The sequence below is a fragment of the Aethalodelphis obliquidens genome, unplaced genomic scaffold (genome assembly GCF_003676395.1).
Source record: "Aethalodelphis obliquidens isolate GAN/ISIS:26980383/991018 unplaced genomic scaffold, ASM367639v1 scaffold7, whole genome shotgun sequence".
In the NCBI taxonomy this organism is placed as follows: domain Eukaryota; kingdom Metazoa; phylum Chordata; class Mammalia; order Artiodactyla; family Delphinidae; genus Aethalodelphis; species Aethalodelphis obliquidens.
The window spans coordinates 3,969,317-3,997,088 of record NW_020837951.1 but is presented as its reverse complement, the minus strand read 5'-3'; the positions used below and the strand labels follow the sequence as shown (position 1 = coordinate 3,997,088).

At 56.4% G+C, this 27,772-nt stretch overlaps 2 protein-coding genes across 2 annotated transcripts in view; one reads left to right on the top strand and one right to left on the bottom strand.

The window, feature by feature from the left end:
- The first annotated feature begins 4,774 nt into the window (after positions 1-4,774).
- Positions 4,775-12,222, top strand: BARHL1 (BarH like homeobox 1). The gene is made up of 3 exons (XM_027104449.1): positions 4,775-5,914; positions 9,899-10,121; positions 11,697-12,222. The coding sequence occupies exons 1-3, from the start codon at positions 5,449-5,451 to the stop codon at positions 11,989-11,991; spliced, it is 984 nt and encodes a 327-aa protein (XP_026960250.1). The 5' UTR covers positions 4,775-5,448; the 3' UTR covers positions 11,992-12,222.
- Positions 12,223-15,947: 3,725 nt separating this feature from the next.
- The window catches only part of DDX31 (DEAD-box helicase 31), a 74,511-nt gene continuing 62,686 nt past the window's right edge, over positions 15,948-27,772 (bottom strand). The window contains 2 exon segments of the mRNA XM_027104442.1: positions 15,948-17,328; positions 17,331-17,482. Of these exon segments, the coding sequence (XP_026960243.1) occupies positions 16,940-17,328; positions 17,331-17,482 (541 nt within the window). The 3' untranslated portion in view covers positions 15,948-16,939.

Here is a 27,772-nt window from a genome sequence, read left to right as displayed (position 1 = left end):
GTGTTTCCAATCAAAAACATTCTCTGGCATTTATCCTTCTTGACCAAAACAGTCTTTCCGCTGCATTTCTTTTTACTTGGGAAACCCTTTGATGCTTGAAATCATTAAAAGAAAAAAAAAAAAACCACGAGGTTGGCTTTTTAGACAGGCTCCTAGAACTGAATGAGGGCAAACATAAACTTGAATTCACAAATGGGAACTAATCTCGGAAGGGGAATTTAGGTTGATGGACGTTGCTGCACTCTGTGAGATCCACGCATGCAGGTCCATCCTGTCATACCCCCCGTGACATCACAGCCTCTAGCCCAGGGAACACTGTGCAGGACAGACTGCATGTTTACAGGGGAGGAAGGAAGGGAGGGAGGGAGGGAGGGAAGAATAGAGGAAAAGAAAGGATATCTTCTCTTTCTGGTTTCAGGAGCTCCATGGGGTTTTGAACTAAACCAACAAAAATGATGGAGAACAGCATGACCTTGAAACCCACAAACTGTCCAAATCCTCGTCTGGCCCATCTGTTTGCATTAGCACCCAAGCTTGGCCCGCAACAGCCAAATCCCTTGTCCCCTCCATGTCACAAACCGGTTTTGTAGGAAGGCCCAGAGCAAAGCGCAGGGCGGGGTGGGGGGATGGGGACCTGACTTCCTCAGTGGGGGCCCTAACCTGCCAGAGGGAGAGCTCTGCCTGTTGTTCTCCATAGTCGTGATTTGAGATGCATAACTGGTATTCTCCAGGACCCCGGCCACGTGCAGAGTCCTCCCAGTGACCATGTGAAGTGGGCGACATCACCCCCATCTTACAGCTGAAGAACACATGGCCCAGGAAGCGTCTGCTCAAGGTCACAGAGCAGGGCTGGGACTATGGTGAGGCAGACAAGGCCCTGGCCTAAGGTACAAACCTTCTGACCTTCCCCCAAACTCAGGAACCAAGACAAACAATATTTTAATGTAATATTTTAACATCAAAATTGAAAAATCCCTGATGGACCAAACAGCAACAGGTGCAACAGGGACTTGTATGCCTCACCTCACCTGCCTCACCTTAGCCCCAGCCCTGGATTCTAGGGCCAGGAGTCGACTTCAAGCCTAGCGGATTCTGGAGTCCATATCCTTGGCCACCCCACCCCACCGGCGTTACACTGCCCCAGCCCCAGCTACTCAGAACCGTGATGACAGCACTCACGCTACAATCCTCCAGGAGCAGAGAAGAAGACCTCAGGACCATTCTCGAAAAGCTTTGAGCACATCTCCTCACGTGGCTCTGCCTGCTAAGCCAGGGAGCAAAACCGGCCCAAAGAAGGCCTTTTCCACGCTCGGGGCAGTGGGGTAAGAAAGTCGCTAAGAACCATCGATCAGCCATTGGCCCAGGCACTGACCCAAAGTCAAACCCAAGCTGAGAACCCCAGGTAGAGCATGAAGGACGTGGATTCTATAGGCAGCGGCCACATCATAGCCGGCATGGGCCTCTCCTATCCTTGCTTCTCACTACAAACCTCTGATGTTAATGTCTTTGGACCAAAGAGAAAGCTGAGGTCCAGGCAAGAGAGATGAGCTGCCCAGAGTAGAAGCAGGGCCAGAGCCCAGGCCTTCTGAGGGCCAGTCCGTGCAGCCGCTTCCCTGCCCTGGAGAAGAGCGAAGCTTCCTCCTTCGTTGCCGTCGCTCTGTGAATGCTTGCTTTGAGCCCTTCTAGGGCTCTGGGTTCATTGAGAGACTGAAGGTTTAAAAGCAATTTCAAAGGACTGGATGGGCAGGGGCTGGCATCGGAAGCTAGAGAACCCAAGAGAAGTGGGAAGCTGGGGAGGAGGTGTTTGAGCCAACAGGGGTCTGGGTGCTGGTGTCCTGGGAGCCCGGTCCTGGACGTGACCTCATCTCACTCATTCCCTTTCCCTCCCCTGAGTCCTCCAAGCCTCTTCTCTCCCTGGGGGGAGGGGGGTGGGCAAGACCCCTAAGGTAGAGGGCTGGGGCTCAGCGGGGACAGAGGGGGAGAGAGGTCTGTCTCCTGCCTTGTCAGTGGAGTTCTCAGAGGTTAAGTAACTTGCCATGGTTCACACCCTGCTTTGTTGAAACTTCTACCCCTCCAGGACCAACCAGACTCCTTTCTCAAAGGGAGGGGTGGGTCACCCACCCAGGATCCCTGGACGCTTAGTAAAAGGCCAATTCCTGGGCACCCTCCCAGCTAAACAAGAGCCCAGGTGAGTACACACACGGACCTCTCAGGCTGTGGACAGGCTGAGGTGCAAGAACCACCCCTGTGATGGAGAAAAGAGAAGGAGGAGGAACAATAGTGGAGTTGGAAACCCCCAAACAGGAATAAAACAATGTTAGCGAGAGAGGTCTGGATCTGAATTCCACATGGAATGAATGGCACAGCGTGTTTTATATCACAGTAGACTATGATAATTCAATACTAATGATAGCACACTAACAACCTGTTAAATATTCTCGGGCTCTAAGAGGCGCCGAGAAGCCGGCTAGGGCTGCAGGAGGTTGGGGTTCTTGCCTTTTTTTTTTTTTTTCCACCGTAGAGGGTTCCCTCCCCAGCCCTTACTCGTCCCCACGCCGCTCCCCGCTCCAGCTCTGATACCCGCGCACTGCCCTGCGCCGCCAGAGGCCTTGTTTTCGCTGGGCCCGGGATCCAAACCCCCGCCTAAGACCCCGAGGCCAGAAAAAGTCCGTGCTTCGACAGATGCAAGTCCGCCCAGGGCCGGGGCGGGCGGCTCGGACCGCCGGCGGGCAGAGCAGGACGAGACTGGCTTGCGGCTTAGCCGGTTCCGCGGATCCTGGCCCCGGGGCGTCAGGCTCTCTAACAGGCCCAGGATGACAGGCCCGTTGACCCAAGTTGGGGCCTTGGGGTCTGCGGGAGATGAGGTTCTTCCTGAGATGCGGGCGCAGGCCGGGAGCAGGGGTGGGGTGAGAGAGTGGAGAGGGGAGCGGAGTCTCCAGAGGCGCCCAGAGCAGAAACGGGGCCCAAGTTGAGGGCTGGCCGGGAAGGGCGAGGGCAGCCCGGGAAGGGCGAGGGCAGCCCAGGGTCCTCGTGATTTACGCTCCCCTCCCCCATCAGCCAAACGAAAATGAACGGACCGGCCGGCTCGGCCCCGCCACGGGAGGCGCCCACTGACTCGGCCGCCGGGCCAGGACGGGGGCCCCTCGGCGCCCGCCCTCCCGCCTCCCCGACAGCTTGCAGCCGAGCCGGGCCCGCCGTCCCCGGGGAGCCTCCCGTCCTCGGCCCCAGCCCGGCGAGGCCGCTTCCAATCTGCCGGCAGGCTCAGGGGGAGAGGGCGGGGAGCCGGGCCGGAGGCCACCGCCGACCTCGCCCGAGGGAGAAGTTTGCGCTCCTCCCGGCTGTGCGGGGCTTCCCCGGGACGGGGCTCGGGTTTGGGGGATTCGGGCGCCTCACTGTTCCGCTGAGATCTCAGAGCTGAGCCAGACGCGGGGTCGGGGTATTTTCTGGGGGCCCGTGGGGAGGGCGCCCGGAGCGCGCGGGCCGCCTGGAGAGGCCTGGGCTCCGGGCGCTGGGCGAGCGAAGGGCGCCTTGGGCCCACAGGGCCCGGCTGCAGGTGCGCGGGCTCGGCTCCCTGCGCCCTTTGACTGCAGACAAGGGTCGCCATCCCTGGGGTAGTGTCGAGAGGATCCAGGCCCCGGACGTGCTTCAGACCTGCCCGCCGCCCTGCGCCCCGGCACCGGAGGCCGAACCCTGAAAGGCACAGAACTAGAGCATCGTGGAGGAGTCGGGGAGGGTGCGGGGAGAGTTATTCACAGTGAAAAGACCGTGTTTCCAGCGCTGCTTTGAAAATAAATCCTCGGGCGAGCTCCGGCTCCGTGCGAAATGAGAAGCCGTTTGCAGATGTCTACACTCGCGCTCAGAAGCTCTCGCGTGTTCCTGTTCAGAGGTACAAACACACCCGATCCCGGGACACGCGCCACAGGAGAGGCTATCGGCTGGGTTGGGGTCCGTTGCGCTGTCTCTCTCGGGCCACGGGGATTTCTCAGGGTCCCCCTAACGTCCCAGACACGACATGCCCACGTTTTCCACCCTCGCCCCACAGCGAAGCCATCGTTCTGGCTCCTTCTAGGTGCAGACACCGAGCTTTCCCCACCCCTGCCAGGTCCGCGGGGTCCAAAGAGGTCAGAGAGAGGGCTGCAAATTTTCCTGCACGAAAAACATGTAGACCCCGACGGAAACGCCCTAAAACAACATAACAAATTAAACTATCTTCTCCACACACACAGGTCTTTTTCTGCTGGATTTAGTCCCTTTCTGTTGCTGAAGGAAGAGAAAACGGCGGGGTGGAGGGGTGGGTGGAGGTAGAAAAGGGATCTTTGACAGCCTGGAGGACGAATGATTTGAATAACTGTAGGAAAGTGTAGGGGAAAACTTAAAAAAAACCTCACATTCCAACCCAACGGTAGCGGCAGCCGGGCTCTGGACCCCTCCCCGCCAGCCTGTCCCCCCCTTGAGCTAATCACCCTCATTAGGAGCCTCATCACCGACCTAATGAAAGCAAACCGTGTGGAAATCGCCGGTAAACAGTTGGGTCCGTGCTGTAATTAATTCAGTGTCTCTTTTAATCAAACCGAAAGGAATCGGGCAGCGGCTTGTGGAGCCGTGACATCACCCCCAAAATCGGCCGGAGCCAATCAGCGTCATCACTCCGGGGACACGTGGGCGAGTCCCCTTTAAAAAAAAAAAAAACAACGAAAAAAAAGAAACGAAAAAAAAAAAACCCTAGCCCCAAAGTAAAAGTGACACAAGTTCATTTTTTAAAGGAAGGGGGGGAGGCGAAGGCGCGCGCGGAGGACGGGCTGCGAGCTGCAACAGCGGAGCCGGGAGGTGCTGTCCACGGTGCTGACGGGCCGCAGGAGCGGTGCGAGCGCGGAGAGAGGACCTCCCCGGCCAGGTGGGGAGCGTCATGCGCCGAGGGCCGCCGTCGCCGCTATCCGCGGTGCTGACGCCGCCAGGTGCGCTCCGTTCCCCCGGCTGGTAGCGCGGCTCGGGCCCGCTGCTATCCGCGGTGCTGACCCCGTGCCCTCGGCCACCGCTCGCCTGGAGGAAGCGTGCAGTTTGGATTTTTTAAAAGCCCTTCTTTATTTAGATTCCAACGTCCTCGCATCTCTTCTGTGCCAAAGGGGAGCTCAGGCCGTCCGTCTCCCCCTTTGCTCTCCCCAACTTGGCGCACCCTCCCTCCCATTTCTCCCTGACACTCCCACCACCCCCCTCGGCTCGGCGGCTCCGCGCGATGCTGCAGAAGACGCGCTGAGCCCTTTTGGATCTAATGCGCAGAGGAGGTTGGCCCAGAGCTCCCGGGCTCCCCCAAGGCTGAACTCCATCCAAGGTGCCCGCAGGCTCCCTGCCCGCCTTCCCCATGCCAGCCCGCAGCTAGGGGCAGGGGCAGCGGCGGCTGGGGTTGGGGGGGGTGGGGAGCTTTTGGGGAGGACAGGTCGCAGCTTGGCTATGGAAGGCTCCAATGGCTTTGGGATCGACTCCATTCTCTCCCACCGAGCGGGCAGCCCCGCCCTTCCCAAGGGGGACCCCTTGCTCGGGGACTGCCGCTCGCCCCTGGAGCTGAGTCCGCGCTCGGAGAGCAGCAGCGACTGCTCTTCACCAGCCTCGCCAGGAAGGGACTGTTTGGAGACGGGCGCCCCACGGCCTGGCGGGGCTTCGGGCCCAGGTTTGGACTCCCACCTGCAGCCTGGGCAGCTCTCAGCCCCAGCCCAGTCTCGCACCGTGACCTCCTCCTTTCTGATCAGGGACATCCTTGCTGACTGCAAACCACTCGCGGCCTGTGCACCCTACTCTAGCAGCGGGCAGCCAGCCGCTCCTGAGCCTGGGGGCCGTCTTGCGGCCAAGGCTGGGGAGGACTTTAGAGAAAAGCTGGACAGAAGTAGCAGCAACGCCTCATCGGACTCTGAGTATAAAGGTAAGAAAACGGGAGTTGAAAACTTGCAGGGGGGAGATGCTATATTTCTGAACACTGGTACTAAAACAGGAGTGCACACACGTGGGGACATACACATATTCACTCGGAGCTGCCCCCAGGGCCCAGGCTCAGCAGTCGGTCTTGTCTGAGTCTTTCAGTCGGCCCTGTGGTTATGCTTTTGAGCAACAAAGAGTCCAGCGGAGAGAGTGAGGAGAGGGACGCTGTGTGCCCCAGGAGAGATTCCCCAAAACGCACAAACTTTCCAAACTTCGGTGGACTCCCCAACCCACTGGTGGGCAGAAGCAAGCTCCTATCAGGCCAGTGGCTCTCTGGGCAAAGACCTTGCAGAAGCAACGGAAGACCCAAAGGGTTCTGCTTGAACCCCCTTTTATAAGGGTGAAAACCTAGCAGGAAATTTCAGCTGGAGCCCTGAGAACAGTCAGAATTTTCCACCCTTTAATTTGAATTTCCAGAGGGGGAGGGGAATTGAGCTTTCCCTCCCGTTGGCCCCGGTGTGATCTGGGCCCGGGAATCATGCAAAAGAAACGCTCCCTTCAAAGTAGAAGGAGCAGCCAGGCGGCTTACGAGCACGAAGCGGGTTCAGAGGTCTCTTTGAGAGGGGAGGTCTCTGCACCCACCCAACTGTTCTCGCTGGATTTGATTTTAAGTGCATTGAGCCACCAACTTCAGGTTCTGTGTGTGGGACCCAGAGATTGCCCGGCGCCCAGACTATCCTGGGGTTGCTTCCCCTCTACTTGCGTTTTCACCTCCATGAATCTTTCCATTGTTGTTGTTTCCTTTCCATCCCGTCTTAACCAGGGAGCTGAGATCAGGATTAAGATGAAAGGGGAAGGGAAGAAGGAAGAAAGGAAAAAAGGAAGAGAAGAAGGAGAGAAAGAATTCCCTAATTTTGTTTCTCGCCCCCGCCCACTGCCTTCACTTTAGGTCTTTGGTGAGGCCAGAGGCGGAAAGTTCTTTCTTAGGAAGAAGTCAGTCGGGAGGCAGGAAGGGAAGGAGTGTCAGGACTTCAAGGGAGAGACCCTGTGTCCCCATCCAGCAGAAGATGGGGGGCTGAGAGCCCTGTGTCCCCATCCAGCAGAAGATGGGGGGCTGAGAGCCCTGTGTCCCCACCCAGCAGAAGATGGGGGGCTGACAGAGGCTGTTCAGAGCTCTTTCAGCCTTATAATTAATTCCCAGAACCCTTTCCATGAGATAAAACTTCCCTATAAAGGCTACTTCTTTATTGTCTTGCGGGCCCTACACCTCCTGGTCTATACTCGCATTAAGTCTTCACAAAAATTTCGGAAGGCTCGTTTAACACTCTCTTCCCAACTGAGAATTCGTTTGTGGACATGCCCTGACCTCAGATCGAAACCCATTTGGGGCCCCACTCCACATCTCACTCCCTCCGCTTCCCCACAAAACTGGTGGAACCTCCACCAGCCTCACTGGGCCAGTCACGCCTAGAAGACGGGCAGCTTGGGCTAGAGCACCCAGGACCCCAGGACGGAGGTCCAGACGCATGTGGCCCAGCGACCCTTGCTCCCCGCCCCCCCCCCCCCCATCACGGCCTGTTTAGAGAGGCAAGGAAAACTTGCCCCGGAGAAAGACAGGTGCGGCGCGGGGTGGGCAGGAGGGGTAAGCAAGGGAGGCAATGTAAATATATAACATCATATCTTATTCTTTATACTTCTCAGCCACAACACTCCAGTTTTATGTCTGGAGTAACAGGCGAGACCTCCCCCCGCCCAAAGCCCTGCATGCTTGTGTCTGGTGCCGGTGCTGTGAAAGGGTTCGGCTCTTGTCTCCTTTTATTTTCTTGTCCGTAGGTGGGATTTTGAGGAGAGGTTTCGTTTAAGATAATTGGAATATCAATTTTCTTCTCTTGTGCCTGATGATATCTGATCAGGGAGGTGATGAGGGCCAGCTGTCCACGTATGGCTTAAATAGGTTTGGCGCTGAGGACAGAGGAAGGTCTCCCCTACCCCTAGGCACCGCTGCCTTTGCACCACCAAAGCCGCGGGGTGAAGAGGGAGCAGAATACCCACCACCGAGACAGTGTCTGGAGCATTTCTCAAAGGTGGAAGTGACTTTTTCAGGACCCACGTTAGGAAATCTTGCCGAGAGACAGACACATGGGGTGGGCATCTAAGCGATTCCCCTGTCCACCTAACAAGCTAAGAGTCGTTTCCTCCAAAGAGGGCACGGAGGGAAGGTCAGTCCCATCCCGAGTTTCTGGTATCAAAGCTTCCTCGGCATAACGTTTAAAGAAGCTGGGCTTTGAAGTAAGGCGGTCTGGTGTGCGCGCAGTCTTCCAGCCAGAGCTGATATCCGTGGAGAAATGAAACCGGCGCTCTGCTCCCAGCAGGGTCAGTGGGCCTCGAACTCTGAGGCATTGAGATCTGGGCTGAGCCTGTTTCGGAGGCTGAGGCTAGACAGCGGCGAGTGCATATCTGAAGGCTCCAGCCTGTGCCGGAGAGGGATTAGAGAAAAAGCCCAAACTCAACCCTCACCCCACCCCCGACCTGGGAGCTCAGCGCTGAGAAATGGGGGATTTTCCAAAATAGTCAGTCCAGACAATCAGGTCAAAAAGTAAGGTTTCCACAGTATCAAGTTTGAGGTTTGGATAATTGTTTCCTTGAACTTGTTTAAACTTTACCTGCCTAGCATAATAGACAGAACTCAAGTCCCCCCCACCCCATCCCAACACATCCCCAGCTCCTGAGGCAGCCGTGCCCCAACGTGGCCCGAGCCTAGGAGGGCAGGGAGAGGCCTGCGCACTGGCCTGGACGAGGCAGGAGGCAGGCATGGGCCCCCGTTTCTCACCCGCCTGGGTGCACCCGGCGCCCGGCGCCCTCCCGGCCTCCAACCGCTGCCCTTCCGGTTGAAAAGTCTTACTCCCTAGTGGCTCAATTAACCGGATTATTGTTTCCTACAGAGAGAAATCAACTCACATTCAGCTGAACCCTGTCACTGCAAACGCCATGCTCAATGAAACTCAGCATAAAGGAAAATATAGAGAGGAAAAGAGGAAGGGAAGCCCCAAACCCCACTGCCAATTTTGGGGAGGTGGTCTCTGGTCATATCATTGCTTTAGGGGGAGAAGGAGGGAGGTCAGTGAGCTTGGTTGATCAAGTGTGCATTTGCGGTGCTGTCAACCCCAAAGGAAAGTGTTGGGGAAGAAACCACATTGTTCGGTCCCATCCTTGCGACTCAGGAGCAGGGACCCTGCTGGGGTGTCCTGACCGACGCGGGGTGGGGGGAAACACAAGACAGCCACAGTAGGCATCGTATTGACAAGGAAACACAGACCTCCGCGACGTGAGCATCCGAGGGGCAAACGGGTGGCTTATTTTTCCAAGCGCTTCGTGCTTCCAGATCTGGGCGCCCCGGCGATTCGCCTTCCGTGTTGTGCGCTGTTTGTAGTTTAAGAAACGGGGGGGGGGGGGACCATCTCTATAGATTCACACCCGTGCAGGGGCCAGGCGAGATGTGGGTGCAATTATTTGTTCTTCAGGACCACGGTCCGCTCCAGGGTGAACGGGTTTTTGTCCCTCCACGAGGGTTTTTCTCCCCCAGACTCCAGCCCTCAGCTTCCTCCCTTCCTGGCCTCGATGCAGCCAGGGGATCGGGGCACAGTCCTGCACCCCTGAGCACGCATCCGCACAGCCCACCGGTTTGGAACCCCTGGGTCCCTTCCCCTCCTCTCCCCTCCCCTGTCAGGTCCGCTTGGTGGATCCCGTTAATCCCTTCAGGGAGCGCCGGCGCAACGCGGGAGCGGGGTTGAGTTCTCTCTCGGCTTTGGGTTACTTCTCCCCGGAGGTGTCAGTCTTCCTCTGTCTGGGGGCTGGGAGGCGCTCTGAGCTGCTCTGCCGCGGCTCCATGGGACCGGGAGCCACATTTACACGACCGACTGTGACGGGCCGCAGGCTGGGGCGGCAAGGCGGTGAGGCCGGGCCCTGACGCGTGGCTGTGTCTCCACAGTGAAGGAGGAGGGCGACCGGGAGATCTCCAGTTCGAGGGACAGTCCCCCGGTGCGCCTGAAAAAGCCACGCAAGGCACGCACGGCCTTCACCGACCATCAGCTGGCGCAGCTGGAGCGCAGCTTTGAGAGGCAGAAGTACCTGAGCGTGCAGGACCGCATGGAGCTCGCAGCCTCGCTCAACCTCACCGACACGCAGGTCAAGACCTGGTACCAGAACCGCAGGTGAGGCCCGGCTGCGCGCGACAGGGGGGAAAGGGCCCCCTCCGCTCTCCTCCCTGCCCCTCCAGGGGACCCACCAGTACATGATCTGATGTGCCGAGGGAGGGCCCCTGAGCTTTCCCCGTTCTGTAAAACTAGGGAAACTGAGGACTCAGAGAGCGGAGGCCTTGCCCGAAGTCCACGGTGAGGGAGAGAGACAGGACTAGAGTCGATCAGGTGGACAGACAGACATGTGGGCCACTGGAGGTCCAAGCCTCCCCACCCCAGCCACGTCCTACCACCCCCATCCAGCCCAGGCAGCTGCTGGGGGCCAGGGGGTAGCTCTGAGCTCTCCCGGAGGGATTCTTCTGGCCTCCTCAGCCTTTCTAGCCCCGAAACGCAAGGAGGGAAGGGGCCCAGCCCTAGCTTCTTGGGGACTGGGGAGCCGGGAAACTGGTGTTGGGCACGGGTCTTGAACCTGGTATTTCCTAATCTCCCTCCCCAACACATTCACAGGATGAAGAGATACACAAACAGGTACAAAACACACACATACAGCCACACACTCAACCCACAGTCACACACTCACATCGACGCGACTCAGTAATACAAACACACATACACCACAGTCACCCACACACGCTTAGCGGAGGCCGGAACGGTGCTTTCCATAAACAAGCCTCAGAACACGCTGCCCCATTAATAATAAATACCTGATTACTGCTCCGGGCATCAATAATTAAGGCCCGTTACAGTAATTACACAATTATGATGATGCTGAATAATTCAGGCAGGGAAACGGGGCTGGTGTGGCTGAGTCCGACTCAGTGGGACCGCCTCGCCGGCCAGGTGCACCCAGGAGTCCGGCCGCAGCCCTGGCAGCCAGTGTGGCCTCGGCTTTCTTGCCTTCCCCCAACCCCAGCCGACCCTCTGCTGGTAGCCTCCCGGCTTCGGCACCAGACAGACTGCAGGGCTCGCCCGAAGCCTCGGATCTGCGTGCGGACTGCCGCGGACGCGGCCGCGCGGCGGAGAGAGCGCGCGCACATCCTCTCCCGTCGCCGTCTCTGGCCCGTGAGCTTCCGCAGAGGCGCCGCCAACTGGGGTACCGCGGCTGTGCTGGCCTCCGCCGGGCCGGCTGTGCCGCTGGGAGGATCAACTGAGTCCCCTCCTATGGCTAGCGAACCGATCCCCGCGCCCCCGCCTTCCTGTCCAAGGCGATCTCACCTTCCTCAGGCCTCCCCAGGAGCATCCACACCTCGCTCCAAGCGCCCAGACTGCGACCCCCTGAGCAGAGTGTGGCGAGGTCAGACCCCGGGGTTAGAACCCAGGGTCTCCTCTTCCTAGGCCATCTTGAAAACTGGCCCGCGCCTCAGTTTTCTTATCTGTAAGTGGGGTTAACAGCCATGGAAGGCCGGTGGGAGATTAAAGGAGCCGATGCATGTAACCCGCTAGACGGTGCCTGGCGGCCCGTTATTTATTAACGAATTATAGTGTGACCCCTTTGGTGTCCCTGCAGGCGCTCTGGGGCACTCGTGAGGGGCAGGGGTCTCCCGGCGCCACAGTTCTGACCCCGCCTTACGCGTTTACTTCGGTCCCTAGGACTAAATGGAAGCGACAGACGGCCGTCGGGTTGGAGCTGCTGGCGGAGGCAGGCAATTACTCAGCGCTCCAGCGGATGTTCCCGTCGCCTTATTTCTACCCGCAGAGTCTGGTTTCCAACCTGGATCCCGGCGCCGCGCTGTATCTGTACCGCGGGCCCAGCGCGCCGCCGCCCGCCCTGCAGAGACCTCTGGTGCCCCGCATCCTCATCCACGGACTCCAGGGCGCCAGCGAGCCGCCCCCGCCGCTGCCCCCGCTGGCCGGCGTCCTCCCGCGGGCCGCGCAGCCTCGGTGAAGCGCCCGCCCGCCGGCCCGCGGAGCACCCGGCCCCGGCTCCGGGGCTCCGCGCTGGCCCCTTCCGCCTGCCTCTGGGAGGGCGCGGGGTTTCAACGCCCCTTCCCAGGGGCCCCGGGTCCGGCCTTCCCTGGCGTCCAGCCCAGTGTCCCCAGAAGGGCCAAATGCCAAGTCTTCTGCGTCCCGGACCCCGGGACTGAGTCTCCCTAACCACCTTCGGCGTCCTCACTCCCGGCCACTCCATCAGGGAGCCACTTCCACCGCCGGGGGTACTCACATCCCCACACCCCGCCCCCGTCACTCCCCACCCGCGCCCCCTTGCCCCTCCCCGGTGCAGGTGGGCGACCCCCATGCTGCCCTTTCCCGCTCCCCCTCCACGCTCCGGCGGTACCCCAAGCCCTCTCCCCGCAGCCCTGACACGCGGAGGGAAAGGGAAGTGTGGAGCCTCCCCCCGCCCCTCCCCCCAGCTCCAGGGCCAACGGCAGAGCTGTACATACCGTGTGCAAAGTGTATATGAAGTTATTTATTCGTGACCCATGAGCCCGTGACTGTGTCCGTGAATCAGTGAGTTTGTGGCCTGTGCCCACCCTCCTCCCAGGCGGGGCAGGAAGGGGTCAGGGGACTTGCCCACCTACCCCGACCTCCAGTCCCCATCTCCGGCCTCCGTCCGGGGGGCAGCCAGGCCCCTCGGGTTCTCTCTCTTTTTTAAATGTCGAAATAAACTTCTTACAAATGACCAGGCGCCTGTCCGCGCTCCGTCGGTGGGTCCGCGCTCGGCCCTTCTTCCCCATCCCTCCTTGAGATTCATTGTCCCCTTCTGGGACTCGGGCTCCTTCCACCCTCAGTAAGGAAGTATTTTCGTCTCCCTCTCTTCCTTGGTGCTGTGGTCGTGGGCAGGGGTCTCCCCTCCTCCCTGGCCTCAGTCTTCCCATCTCTACGGTGAGGTGAGCACGCCGCTCCCCACCTGCCCCTGCCTCTCCATCTGGTTGCTGGACGCTCAGCCGCTCCCGGGGGCCGGGGTGGGGGTCAGCGCCCGGGCTGGCTGGGCTGCGGGCCGGGCTGCGGTGCCCTCGCTGAGCCGGCTCATCTGGCCGCGACAAGGGCGCCGGCAGCTGGTGACCGGCCCGCCGGCCGCGGGGGCGACAGATGGGCTCCGAGGCTACTCCCCGCCCCCCCCCACCCCGTCCGCCCCGCGCCCCGGCCGCTCGCGCTCGCCGACGCGGCTCTCGGCCCCCCGCACCGGGTAGGACCCGACGAGCCTTCGCTGGGAACCTGACGCCGCACCGGGTAACCCCCGACTCCCGCATCTTCTCGCTCCCCCCTTCACGCGGGGACTGTGCTGGGGATGCGACCCAGAGGGAAGCCAGGTCCCAGCGTCTGCCGCCGGGCCCCAGCCTGCGACTCCAAGGGTCTCAGGAGAGGGCTTTAAGTTCTGAGCCAGACTCCAGACCTCCGGTTCACGTTCAAAGGGCCAAGGTCACCTCCACAGGCAGTTCTCTCTGGGGAGGTGGGCTCAGGTGCTCCCCCGCCCACACACCACCTGCAGCTCAGACTCCCAGGATCCGCCCAGGGCTGGGAAGTTTGGGGGCCGGCACGCCGAGCTCTCCCCAGTTTTGCGGCAGGATTGCTCTCAGAGAGGACGGCCTGGCCAGGAGGGGTGGGGTTCTGCTTAAACGCTGACCGTCCCGTCCCCCACCCCCACCCCCCCACCGCCGGACCCTGCTACTGTTTCCTCCCCACCGCCCAACACCCTCACACCACCGCTTTTCTTTCCCCGGGATGGTGAGGGTATTATTCTAATTTTGCAAAATGCACAGCAGCTAATTAAGTCAAGGAGCGCCTTGGCTTTCAAGTTCTTTAGCATGTGAATGGGGGTTGGTAAATCCCCAGCTCTGGCTGGGGTGGGGGGTGACGGGGGACCGTCCCCAACTCAGGGTTAATGAAGTGGGAAAGGAGTCTCTCACAGCCTCCTGCAAACAAAACCCCCCATGCAACAAACCCTGCCCAAATCCTACATGGATTGACTTAAACCCAGGGGATAAGTGCTTTAAATTAATCTCATTGAATAAGAATGAGACCAAACAAAACTCTTTAAAATCATATTAAAAATCTATCAAAGGACAACTTGCACTGGTGTGCTTTTCATTTTGTGTAAGTGAGGGACATATACTGGAGCAACCAGCCTTACATTTACACAGCGGCCGTGTAAATCACAGACACATTCCCAACTATGTAATTGTCCTTGTACCGCCGAGGTGATTTCATATCTTACATTAATGAAGAACAAGACTTCCCTACAAGTTTATAATTACAGTATTTTAAATTGTCCTGCACTTCCCATCTGTGATAATAACTTTTCAGCCTCTGCAGTGAGGTGGGCTTCGGCTTTCATCCATCTAGAAGGCTCAATCGGTTTCCCGGTTCCCAACCCTGGGGCTGGGTGAACTCTCATTTAAAATAAGGGGAAAAAAAAAAAAAAAAAAGGAAGAATGAATTGCGTGAGACCCCCAGCAGGCAAGACAATAGGAGAGGCACTGAGAGGGGGTGTCTCTACTCCTGCACTGACACCTCCCCCCAACTTATAAACGTAGACTCCGCGGGGGCAGGGGCAACAAAGTGGAGAAGTTGAGAGTCCCCAACCAGCCTCGCTGCAAGGCTTCTGGGCATTTTCGAGAAGTCGAGTTGATTTTAGGGGTGCCCAGCCGCCAGCACGCTGAAAGGCTTTGCTCCGAACTTTTTCTCTGTGGAGCAGATTAAGAGATAAGGCGTCACGGTCATGCAGGCATTTAACGAGACCAGTGGAGCGCCCTTCGCAAGCAGGGCAACTTCTCCAGTGGAAAGAAAGCCTTACATTTCTGTCTCCTGGAAGCGATGGTTGGATTTTAACGGCTTCCGCTGACTTTACGTTGAGGGGCTCAAGTGCTCAACACCAAGGGCGCTAGCCGTTTGGATCCAGCTGCCTTAAGGGGCTCTCATTTACTCCCCTTTCTTCCCTAAATCTCTCCTCCCCTCACCACAGGGGGAAAAAAAAATCAAAGGAATCCACTGGGCTTTGTCAAAATGTCCTTTGCTGAGGTTCGGCTGCCTCTGCTTCTCTGAGTGGAAAATGCCGTTTGCATTGCATCAGCGCTGCCTTAATCACTCACCAAGGGCTCTTTGCCCTTCAGTGCGTGAGAATGGGGGGCCCCCTCTGAAGATGTGCAGCGCTAAGGGTTGCAAACAGGAAGATGTCTAGGATTCGAAAACAAAGCATTTTACAAGCCCATGAGGGAAAAAAGCTTTAGGCTGCAACATTCCATGAAATGTCCAGATTCTCTGACTTTTAAATATGGGCATCAGGCTTATGACACAGAGAAAGAGGTAAGTTTGGGAAATTAGAAAAAGAGGCACGATTGGAAATACACAGAAAATTAGAATAGGTGCAGTGGAATTAGGCTAAAAGCTTTGCCTAATTGATGCCTGAAATGTATAATCTGTCACGAGCCATAATAAGACAGAGATTTATTTTAAGGTTATTTAAATTTAGATAATATTAACCCTAAATCTGCTAAATCCATGTTTCTTTATTAACTGGGGGTAATACACTGATTCTACTTAGAAACAGGCCCACATAGCACCTATGGCAAGAAACGCTCACCTAAGTGTCAGCAAAGTAAGAGTGAGTTTCCACCTCAGAACTACAGTCACTTACATGCTTTGCACAGTTCTGGTACTTCTCCCCGCCCCCCCGCGGGCCCCCGCCCCAGGAGTGCGGACTCCCGCTTTAATGGAATGAATACTATGGGGGGAAAAAAATTAAAGAGTAGGGTTCCTCTTTGATCATCCTAGATCACTGGCATTAATCCTGTTTCTCACACAGCTGGGTTTTGTTTATAAAGTTTGATCCCTCCTTTTCTCATCCAAATCACGTGGACCATTACACACGGAAATAAAAGAAAGGTGGAGATTTGCCCAAAGTCAGGAGGACTTGTGCTGCAGGTTGACTTATTTATTATCATTGTTACAGATTTCACCAACCGTTCCTTTTAATTCCTATGTGACAGCCAGGTCTGCGAGGTCACATTTTCCCTCCCGCAGGGGACCGGGGCTTACTAGGCTCACAGTCACCCTTACGACGAGTCCCTGCTGGTGTGGCACCAGCCGAGGCTCACCTCACGCCCGAGGGATGGATGCAGGGACGCCGACCCGCTCCCCGAGATCCGCACAGACAGCCCACCTTGGAACTCTCGTGGTCCCCCCTTGGCCCTTGAGGTCATGTGATCTGCAGGGGCTACGGAAGTGGGGCCTCGACACCCATGCCAGTAACTTCAGGGTGCGGGGGTGGGCTGAGGACAGGAGGAAAAGTGGAGAGGACACTGCCCAGCGCACAGAGAGGTGCCGAGGCTTTCCCCCTTCTCCTTCGGACCCCTCTGGAGTCACCCGTGTCCAAATCTTACATTTATTGGGAAATCGATACGCCCCGGGGCTCCTCTTTCAAACCTCCCAGGAAACACAATGGGGGAGGGGCAGCTGTGGCCTGGGCCACAATACAGACCCCAGGACCTTTCTGGAAGACAAGAGGGGATTCGATGGGAGAAAAAGCTCAGGACACCGGTGCCCTTTGACTTCAAAGGCAAATGATAAAAAGGCAACAGTAAATCAATTAGTCCTGAGAAAGTACAATTTCCCTGGACAAGGAGGAGAGAGCACTGCATGTGAAAGGGACGTGGTGCTTAGAGCCCCTGCGCACGGGAAATGTGACCCCTGGAGGCGTTGGGGACCCACGCCAAATGCTCCTTTGGTCCTTTTTAATAAAGCATCTGTACATCAAGAAGATGATCTGATAAATAGGTTTTTTTCTCTTCTTCTGGCGATTCAATCCAGCTTTTAAAATCCCATTTTACAAAATTCAGGCCAATATTTGCGTTGAGAGGGCAGCTTGAAGTGAACCGTGAAACTTCTTCAGAACGTCATCGCAAGGCGGGATCAAACCCCTTCCCGGCTGCAGCGAAGGGTGTCAGTCTTCTACATGAGGTCGTGGTGGCACCATGCGGTCTACGGGCACCGATGCAATAAATCCGAGAGAGGCCTACAAGGCAGGTTAGGGGCCAATCCATCCCGTGCTGACCCCCGCCCCCCGACCCCTCAGGCTGCAGCGTGTCTCGGCACAGCACCGGGTCACCGGGTCTGCAGGGGGTGCGGCACCCTTCATCCTCACAAGGCTCCTCCGAGGAGAACGGGACCCGCCTCCGGGATCCACCGAGGCCCAGTCCCGTGGGGGCAGAGCTTAAAACTACTTCCTGGGAAGTCTCGCTGTCCCTCCGCAAGGCTTTCGGCTTTAGTTTGTTCCCACGGCCAAGGCTGGGCGCTGGTTTCGGACGGCGCTGCCGGGCCCTGCGCGTTTGTTCCGCTCTCTGACCTTGGTGACGCTGGTCTCCATCCCGCTGGAGTATTCCGAACGCAAGATTTCAGCAAGGCGCTGTTTACTCTGGGTCTTCCTGTGCAGGTCAGGCCTGAAGAGGGGAAAGGAAACTTTATTACTTTTTTCTTTTCCATTTGGAAAGAGGCTGCTGGCAGCTGGTTCCAAGACTGCAGAGCTGACATTTCTGTATTAACAGAAGTACAATCCCTCCAATGGCGCTTGTTTTGATAGTCTATGCACCAGAAGATTAGATACGGCGCTGACAGATTCTCATAACGGCGGCAAAACATCATGGCATTTTTAAAAGTGAGGCTTTGCTCTGTGTTGTTTTCATGGGGAAAAAAAAAGCGAAAACACACTCACACTCTGATGGCAAATGAGGTGTATGATACAGCGGTTTGCCAAAAGAAGGGGAAAAACCCGCCTTGAAACGCAGCAGTCAGCGCCCGCTAGCAGCTCCTGGGAACGCCCCCCTCGGCTCCCACCTCCCCGTGCAGTTCAAAGCAACTGGCCTCCTCCTGGGGACCGGGCTTGGCGGCCAAACAGTGCGGGCTGGGGTGTCCGCCACAGACACCTCTTCACCCACCGAAGAGACGCTTGTAAATTATTTCTGATCCCCAAAACCCCAAACCCAGGTGTGCTTAGGCAGACCGGTCAGTGTCCGCGCCGGGAATGGACGGCAGCGGCCCCAGGAATGGGAGGGAGGTCCTCACCTGCCCCAACCCACAGGGAAAATGCCCAAGACTGAAAATCAATGTCAGATGGTGAATCCTGCTAACTGTTTTCAAAAGACAGCAGCCTCATCATTAATTTGATTAGAAAAGCAGAGGGGGAAACTTGTAGAAGTTTAGTCGTACACAGAAAAAATGATGATGAAAACTGAAGAGTAAAATAATGTTTCTTAAGACAGGATCCTAACCAAAACAACAGAGTCGTTACCAGAGAATCCATCTTGCTCTGCCTGCAATTCCTTCAACACTGACGTGGCAGTGTCTTGGGTTCTTACAAAAGCCAGATGTTACCCTCTGCTACTTATATTTACAGCATTTCCCTTTGCTGTAAAAATCAGAAGATAAATCAGACTAAAAATAAACATAAGAGAACTCCTTTAAAGCCCAGGAATTAACAGCAGGACTAATACCGTGCTAGTAAACTGATTAAGAAAGGGACACCATTGTAACTAGGTTAAAGCAACCATATCTCTTTACACTCCCGCTGCAGAAAGCAGGGTGCAAGCAACGGTGGGGCTAAATCCGTGTCAGTCATACAACAGTTTCTACCATGACAGACGGGGAGAAATGCAAAGTCAACCTGTATTGGGAAAAAGGTTTGAGGCAAGGGGATAACAGGACCCCGTATTTGAGGGCTAGGCAACTGTGGTAACAAGAGTACGTGCAAGGGCAGAAACGGGACTTGGTGAAAGGATGAGAAATACACAGGGAAGGACTCTCTGGGCTCTACGTTACCACATCTGATCTTCACTCCGAGAGGCAGGTATGGCTACCATCTCATTTTACAGACAAGGAAACCAAGACTGGAGGAGGGTAAGTAACCTCCCCAAGACCATCCAGCTCCTAGGAGCAGAAGCCCAGATGCAAACACAGGGCCGATGGACTCAAAGCCTAGCTCCTCCCACCAGGCAGCCGGTCCCGGATGGAACAATTGGGCAGGACAGGAAGGTCCAGCGGGGTCGAGGGTGACAAATGACCACGATCTGACGTGGAGGAGGCCTTCGTGGTCTCACTGAAACGTTTCAGTGGGACGATGCGGGCAGAGGCCAGATGACAGAGGGAGGAGTGAGGGGAGAGCTGAAGGGTGAAGGAGGTGCCTGGGCTGGAACCCGGCTCTGTCGCTCATTAGCTAAATGACGTGGTGAATGGGTGACGCGGGCTTCTTCATCTGAAAAATGGGGATGATACTTGGAACGAAGTTCATAGGATGCATAAAAATTAAAGAGAGTAAGGCATACGGAGTGCTGGCCGGCGGCCGGCACGTGGGTGCAGACAATCAGCGTTAAAAACGGAGCAGCTGAAGCCCAGAGATGCCAAACGAACCTCCGCCTCCCTGTCCCCCACCCCAGGCCACACAGGAGCCAGGACTGGCCCTGGGGCCTGACGGTGGGGCTGGGGCTCTGGCGACCACATCACCCTTCTGTGCACAGCAGTGGTTCTAACCCCCCAGACCCTGCCCATGTGGACTGTGTGCCCTGGTGTCCGGGGGAGGTCCGTCCACATGTTGGGCCTCACACGTGGCTGGGAAGCGGCAAGAGATGGGCCTGCAGCGGAACGCGCTCAACTCGTTCCAAACGGAAGGCTGTCAGTTCCCATGCTTGCGGTTTATTTTTAGCCAGGTGACACGACAGCCGGAGTGAACAGGCTGTGACGGGAAGGAACGCTTTCTCTCCCCCCTCGTTTGAAGGCAGGTGCTCACATCGTGTATAATTTTACATGTAACAACCTGAGTTTCAAAATATGCAAAATTTCAGTCAAAACAGCCGCCCCAGCCTAAGCCCTAGCACTTCAGCGACGGCTCCGGCCACTGCTGACGCCAGGTAAGTAACCAGAGTCTCAACTGGGGGACTGACCACGAGCTGCCGGCAGCGCAAGCGGACTGGGGATGCGTCCCGCTTCCAGCCGAAGGCGCTGGGCAGCGCGCCTGGGCTCAGACCACTGGGCCTCCAGACCCAGCACCAAGGACCCCACCGAGGTGTGCGACACACCGGTGTGTGTACACACACCCACGCCGCTCTCGTCTGCTTCCGAGCCACGTGAGATCTGTCCCTTCCCAGGCAAACTCAGCCGGCCCTGGGGCTGTGGAAGGTCACCTCTGGTGGGTGTGTCATGCCACCGATCAGGAATGTCTGTCAAGAGGCTTTGAGTCCACACCGACTGAGGCAGAAGATGCTGTTAGAAAGCGGGGCTTGGAGACGGTCCTGCTTGCCTTGAGGTTATGACCTCAACATTTCCTATAGCTACTTTATGATTTTATTCTAGTCAATGGACTTCCAACTTGGGACCCAAACTCAAACTCTGAGTGGTGGTCCAGACAGCAAACAGGGGTTCCGGCCTTCCAGACTCAGACCTGTTCCTCGGGAGGAAGAACCTTGGGGTCAACCCTGCAGGGGTTTCCCCTGCTGTCAGCTGCCACCCCAACGGGACCCACCTTTCCCTTGGCCAGCTCGCTGCCTGCTTTTCCTCTGTTCTGAGGCCCAGTGCCGAAAAGGCAAAGTACAGATGGGAAGATGAAACGTTCTAAACCCAAGCCCACGATGGGCTTCTCCTGCCAAGCTGCAGTTCTCCCAGAAACTTGCCAACGTTCTTGCCCTCCCTGCCCTCCCAACGCCGCCCAACCCCTCTCGAATGGGCGTCCTGCGCGTCCACCGGAGTAATCCTGTAGTTACCAGGCAACAGATCAGTTTATCTAACCACAGGGAACTCCCTTGTAGTGAAGGCTGGATAACCCCCCCTTGGTTACCAGGCTGGATTACCCAGCAGGATAGGCAGATGCCACTTTCACTGCCAATGAGGTGAAATCACAGCCTAATTAGGAAATCAATACGCCTGCTAGGATGGCCGCTGGAGAAGAGCGATCTCAGGACCTTCTCCCAGCTTTATCAATACACTCATAGACGATCGTCCTATAGGTAAAAAGCCATTCTAACACAGGCTTCTGCTGACGGCATCCTTTCGCAGGACAGAATTTTTCATTTTATCATGAGGTAAACTGCATTTTTATGTACTGTCAAGTCTCTCGATATTTTCTTTTATGTTTTACGGCTTCAGGACCATGCTCAGAAAAGTCTTCCTCACCGTAGCCTTTTTAAAATATTCAAGGATATCTTCGTTTAGCCTCTGCTGCTGCTTTAATTCTATCTAGATTTTGTTCTGGCTTATGGTAGGATGTGGCGAATTTAACTATTTCTTCCCAAGAGTTATCCAGTTATCCGAGACAGTCACTGAACAAGCAATCTCTTCCCCCAAGGTCTTGAAACGTACCTCTAGTACCTTCCTTCCGACTTTCAGAACACTTCCTGCAGGCCATATTTAAAGAGTAGATGATGACGGTGATGACGGCAGTGGCGGCCCACGTTAGCGGGGTCCACCACACACATCAACATGTAAGCAAATGACAATGACAGGGGTTAACAGAGTTAACTATAAAGCACGTCAAATCACAGCCACTGACACTGGCTCTGTGACTTTAACAATAACTATTATTAGCACGCGCATGACACCTACTTACGTCAGGTGCTGCTGTAAGCACTTGAGAGGCATCTAACTCATTCACTTCAACACTCCTGTGAAAGAGGCACCACAGGCACGGCAACTGAGGTGCAGGGAGGTCAAACAGCACGTCCAGGGAGGAGGTGGGATCGGGGCCCAGAACTTTCCGACTCCGCGATGTACACACGTAACCACTGTGCTCTAAGTTTTTACCACAAGGAGCAAGTTCCCCACACGAAGTATTTCCAGTACAGAAGCAACACTCACATTACAGCAGATCTCGAAGACTTCTGGAACCCCTGATAAAGTGCATCGTAAGAGTAACAGCTGGATGACAAGTGAAAAAAGCAGTTTTAAAAAATCATGATTTGCTCAATCTCATTACAGACATAAAAAGATCGTACATGTACACCTGCAGAGAAAGTAGGAGCCACAAAAAAAGTGAATTAAGATTAACTTGGATTGTGGGCTTTGATTGGATGATTTTTAAGCTTTTCTCTATTTCCCGAATTTTTACAATAAACACATTATTATTTTTGTAATCAGGAAAAGCAGCATACTCATTTTAGGGGAAAAAAAATCAAGTGGTACAATTTTACCCTGGGCTGAAATATCAAAGTATTTTAATTTTTACTTATCAAAAACCTCTTTGCCTCTGGCTTTCAGTTCGTTTTTGTGAGGGATTTTTCTCTTGTGGTATAATTAAAACAGACAAGACAGAAGACCAGTAAAGCATATTTCTTTCTCTAATCTGAAAAATTCTGCTTGTAAGCAAATGACCCAGGGCCACACTGAGGCCCCAGGGACCCTGCAGCAGGAGCAAGCCCCCAGACTGGAAGAAAAGCCTGGGTTCTGAGTGATCGTGGAAGGAGACGGTGAAGGCTTCCGAGGCGTGAGGCTGACTCCAAGTTTCTACCCTCCTGCCTCGCCCTTACGGATGAAGCAAAGGCACAGAATCTGAGGGGGTTCAGGGGGCTCTCAGATGACAGTGAGAGTGACCAACAACTCCAGGGAGAAGGTGACAAGCAGTTCCCCTGAGGCAACAAGGTAGTTCAGGTGCAGAACCCGCCAGTGTGGGACGATAATTTAGCCTACTGAAGGGGAACAAGCTATCAGACCTTTTATGGCCATCGAAGGAAAAGGAAGTGCATCAGGGCTCCTTAACCTCTGGATTCTGTTTCGGCAGAGATGCACGCCGATGGGCTGCCCATTTTAGGGATGCCTTCTTTGCGATTTCTTAGGACCATACCGACTCTAGCGCTTGTAAAACTCCCAGGGCCCCAGAAGACACTCCACTCCAGGGGAGCCCTGCTGAGGCAGTGGATATCATTCCAGAAAATTCCTGAGTGGCTCTGTGTACGCAGAGACGGAGAAAAAGTGGGTCTCTGCCTCACACCTAACAACGAGACCCAGTGAAGAGCTGGTGGCAGGCGGATGCCAGGCCGTGCAGGTCACAGGCGATCAGTATGTAGATGCCATGACCAACCTGCTGCCCGGAAAGGCGCCCACAACGGGAAGGGGGACAGAGACAAGGCTTAGAGATGGCCGAGGTCTGAAAGTGATGCCCTGAGTCAGGATCCCAGAAGTGCCTGTCCAAGTGCCAGAGACCTTTATGGAAGTTCTGTCAGGAGCCAGGCCTGGACGTCACACAGCAGGTGGCGGTGTTGGGGAAGAGGTGCGGCAGCAGGACCCTGACGGCGCTGGTTGGAATCCCAGCCCGGCCCTCATCTAGCTGACGACCCTGCAGTCAGTAGCTTCCCCTAAGCTGAGATTCCTCACACGTCAGAAAGGGCCTCCACGTGGATGCAAGGGGTAGCGCGAAGGTAAAACGAAGGGTGCTTTATAAAATCTAATTCTCTGTGAAAACGTTAAGATGGAGAAATACAGGGTGCACATGGCAACGATTCAGTGTTTCTGTAACTGCCGTGACTGTGTCCTGCAAACACGGAGACTGATAAGCTTGGGCAGAATCCCAGCTCCAAACCCTCTGGGCTTGCCCTGCTTGACACCATTATCGATGACTCCAATGACATTATGAGGCGTATTTATCACCTCTGCAGATGAGACGGAGCCTGCAGGGACAGCTAGCACGCTGGACGGCAGAGTACCCCAACGGGCCAGAAGGATGGGCTCGGCTAAAAGGTGACCCTGAACTGGGGGCCCACGCTCTTGCGCCAGAGAAGGCGGGTGGTCTGGCTCGTCACATGTGCACACAGGCAGGGGCTCAGCTGCCTGAGCCACAGGCTGACCCGAAGCCAAGGGTGGGAGAAGCCGCACAGCGTCGAGCCAGGAGGCCAGGGTGCGAGTCCTGGCCCCGCCCCGGGAGAGGGAGAGCACGTGAGGACATGGGAGGACCGGAGGAGGAAACCCATGGCTCTGACCGGAGCCCAGCCGCGGCTGAGCCCCACGTGGGTGGCAGCCGTGGTCTCTGCTGTCACCACTGGCTGCAGTGACAGACGTGACTGCTCTGCTCTCTGGGCCAGCCGGGCTCTACTGCACGTTTGGGCAGTTGGAGGAGCCAGATTCTGACAAGAACCTGGGCGGAGAGAAAAGCCGCCCTGGGCTGGGACGTGGGGCGGCTGGAGGTGCCGGGGCGGAGCTGGCCCTCGGAGGGGAGGACCCCGGCACCGTCCTGCAGGGGCTGTGGGACCTATTTTCTGAGCTTGGCCGAGGTGCTACTTCTCTCAGTGCCAGGCTGCTTACTCTCAAAAGGATTAAACGAACTAACGAATCAAAGCCCGTATCAGAGCGCCTGTCCTGAAGGCACCGGGAACACGCTGACTATAATCATCATTAACAATCCGGAAAGAGGAAGGCAGAGGAGATGGGCCGCCGTCATCAGACACCGGACGCCTCGTCACGTGGACCCGGGGCTGCTTTGTCAATAACAACACCTTGTATCGTCAGCTTTGTAAGTCACGCACATTCAGCATTTGAATCCGGAGACCAAAGGGTGCAAAGTGAAAGTGGTCAATTTGGGCTCATTTCAGGAGCTCTAACTAGTTAGCTCTAACTAACTCCACCCTGGAGGTGGCGAGTCCCCCCTACCCCGCTGCTGGGAGCCCTGAAGCGGAGGTCTTACAACCAAGGAGTAATGTGACCGATGGCACAAGGTTCCGGTGGGCGGGAGCGTTCGGGGAAGAGTCTATAAAACTTCCACTTTTTTTTTCTTTTTGGCCACACCGCGAGGCTTGTGGGATCTTAGTTCCCCGATCAGGGATTGAACCTGGAGCCTCGGCAGTGACAGCGCCAAGTCCTAACCGCTGGATCGCCAGGGAATTCCCGTGAAGCTCTCACTTTTTATTCACAGACTCAGAGAGAAGCGGGCAGGGGCAGAGGAATCAGCATTTACTGGACGACGACTCTAAGCCCCGGCCGGTGCCGCGTGTCCATCATCCCTCCCCACGCCCCACACGACCTGACAGGCCCCGCGGCAACACGAAGCTGCTGCTGAGCGCCCGACTCCAAGCCCGGGCCTCTCCCACTGCACCCTCTACCTCTAGACTCAGAAGGAAACTAGAGAAAAAGCCGGATCCACATCTTGCCCGCAGTTGTCTGTTCTCAGAGGTCTGCCCCATGAGCAGAAAGGTGCTCGCACCCACTGCAGGGTTTGCCATTCTGACGGCTTCAAATCAAATCCTTCCATATGTGCACCAGAACGCCTTCTGCTTTACGTCCATTTCTCCCATTACACAAAGAATTATCTGTTCACGGGCAAAAAACACCCTTAACAGAATTCATCTACTTGTTACTTAGCCTAACACTAATCATAGAAACCAGAAGCTTCCCAACGGGTGCATGCAAGGAAGGAGACGAGCGCCAGGAACGTGGGCTCCCAAGTCTCTCAGACTCAGTGCCACAGGACCGGGCACGTCCACCTTCTCACCAGTTACTGGGAACTCGGCCGTGGTCAAAGGGACCTGGTGAGGCTCAACGAGACAACGCGTGTGGATTCAGCACGGCCAGGGCACACGTACTCCCTCAAGAGACATGCTGGCAGACAGCCAGATGCCGTCACTCCGGGATGTCGGCGCTCTCAAACCACACCCCTCTTCTGGGCTACTTATTGGTTAAGATGTCACTCCACGTGTCAGCCTGCTGCTGGAACGTCAGGACCAGGATGGAGAGAACATCTGGAAAAGACCTGAGGTCATTCCCTATGGGTCCTAACCAGACGGAAAGGCTCTGTGGCATAAGAGCAAGGAGTATGTGGAGGGGCTGGGGATGTGAAGGAGCCCAAGGAACGTGGGGACAGGTGAGAGGAGGGGAGTCGTCGGCCTGAACTAAGCTGCGTGTAGCAAGCGGAGAGCTGGGGGACCGTCGTGCTCCTTCCTTCCTGATTTCTCGAATAGTCTGAACTAGAAGAGCCTGGAGCAAGGACAAGGTGTTGCAGAGTCGGGTCTCCTGCTGCGCGAGGCCTCGTGGGTCTGGCATCTGCCAGCGCGTGCTGGGCCGGGCACATCTTCAGACTCCAGGGCCGGGAAGGCTCCAATGGGAATGTGCCGTCTCCAGCATCCTCCCGGGAGAGGCTGGCTGGGTTCCTGTTCTTTGTTGTCAGCCCTGACTGCCTGCCTGAAAGCACACGCCCCGTGGCTCCCGCTGTCTGCAGGTGACCCAGGTGTGGAGGCAGCGCAGGGTCACTGTGAAATCCCCCTGATTGCCTCATTAGCCGGGGGTGGGCACGGACCAGTGGCGGGGGTGTTTCATGAGGAGGCTGCTAATTGCACGGTGTCAGGCAGAACAAACTGGTAGAAGCAAGGACCAGATGTGAAGAGCTGCGTGTGCAGCGCTGGCGCCTGGCGGCGGGCAGGGAGCAACCTGGAGCTGCGCCGGGGTGCTGAGGGCGGAGGGCTGGCCCTCCGAGGAGCCCTGCCCATGCAGCTCAACCCAGGGCTGTGTGTGCATGCAACGGGGGGACCTCAATAATCACATCACCCCCAAGTGACCCCTCTGTGCCGGTGTTCTTCACCCAGAGAGACCCAGCCACCGTCCACAGCACTCGTCCTGCCCCTTGTCCCAGTCTGGACACTTGTCGGTATAGATGTCCCAGAGAGGCAAGCCAGCGTGGGCTTCGAAGTTACCCACCTCATCACCCTTGACACAGAGGCCGGCAGAATATGGTCTCGGCTACAGTCCATACAGCTCACCCAGGCTCTAAGTGAAAATTCTCTCCCTTAACCCGAGCTCACCTTTAAAGCACGGGCCCTCCTGTGTTTTCATACGGCTCCCTAGCAGCCTGCGAGAGGAGATTCTGCTCCCCTGCCCCACGGGACACGCACACCTGTCCTCACAGTCACTGCCGGTGATCCTAGCTGTTTCCCTCTGGTCTTCAGGCTGAGGTCGAGTGAACTGACCCTCTGTGGGCATCTGCCCTGGCCCTACCCAGGCTGGTGGAGACCCCGATCCCGAACCCACTCATCTCCACGTTCTGTGGGTTCCTCCACTGTGACGTCGGGGAAACAGGGCCCGAGGCTCAGTCCTTCTCGGGGACTATTTCATGCCAAGAGGAAAGTGACCCCATGCTTGTTCTCTCAGGACAGACTACGGAGTGGACGGGGCGCTCTGAAAGGCAGGATTTGCTGTTTGCTGGGCTAACTAAACAATTAAGAGGCATTTACCCGGTTCCTGTCAGAACAACTCCTCTTTTCTCTTTCCCTTTATGCTCTTCCTCTCAGAATTACAGAAGACTTTCAGGTTCCGTTCATCTATTCAAAACTACTTCCTGAGCACCTATCGCGCGCCAGGTAGGAGCTGGGGATGCGATGAGGAAAACCAGACAGGGTTTCTACCCTGAGCTACCTGGAGGGGAGAGACAGGAACCACACAGACAAACATCACAGACAGGTGTAGGGCTACTGTGATGGCGGTGAGGGGTGGGGTGGGGGGTGGAATGGGGGCATGCGGTGTCCACCCGGGCAGGCATGCCAGAGGAGACTTCCTCGAAGAAGGGACGGAGGCCCAAAGACGAAGAGGGGTGAGGAGAGGCCCAGGCCTGCAGCATGCCGGGCAAAGGCCCCGGGAGAGAACGAGAAAGGAGGGGTGCCAGCTGAGGCCATGGGGAGAGGGAAGAGGGGGTGTGTCCTAATTATTAGAGTAAGGAGACATCACCGAAAGGCTGGAAGAAGCAGGGGCACGACGGGCAAGGGGAGCACCGGTCA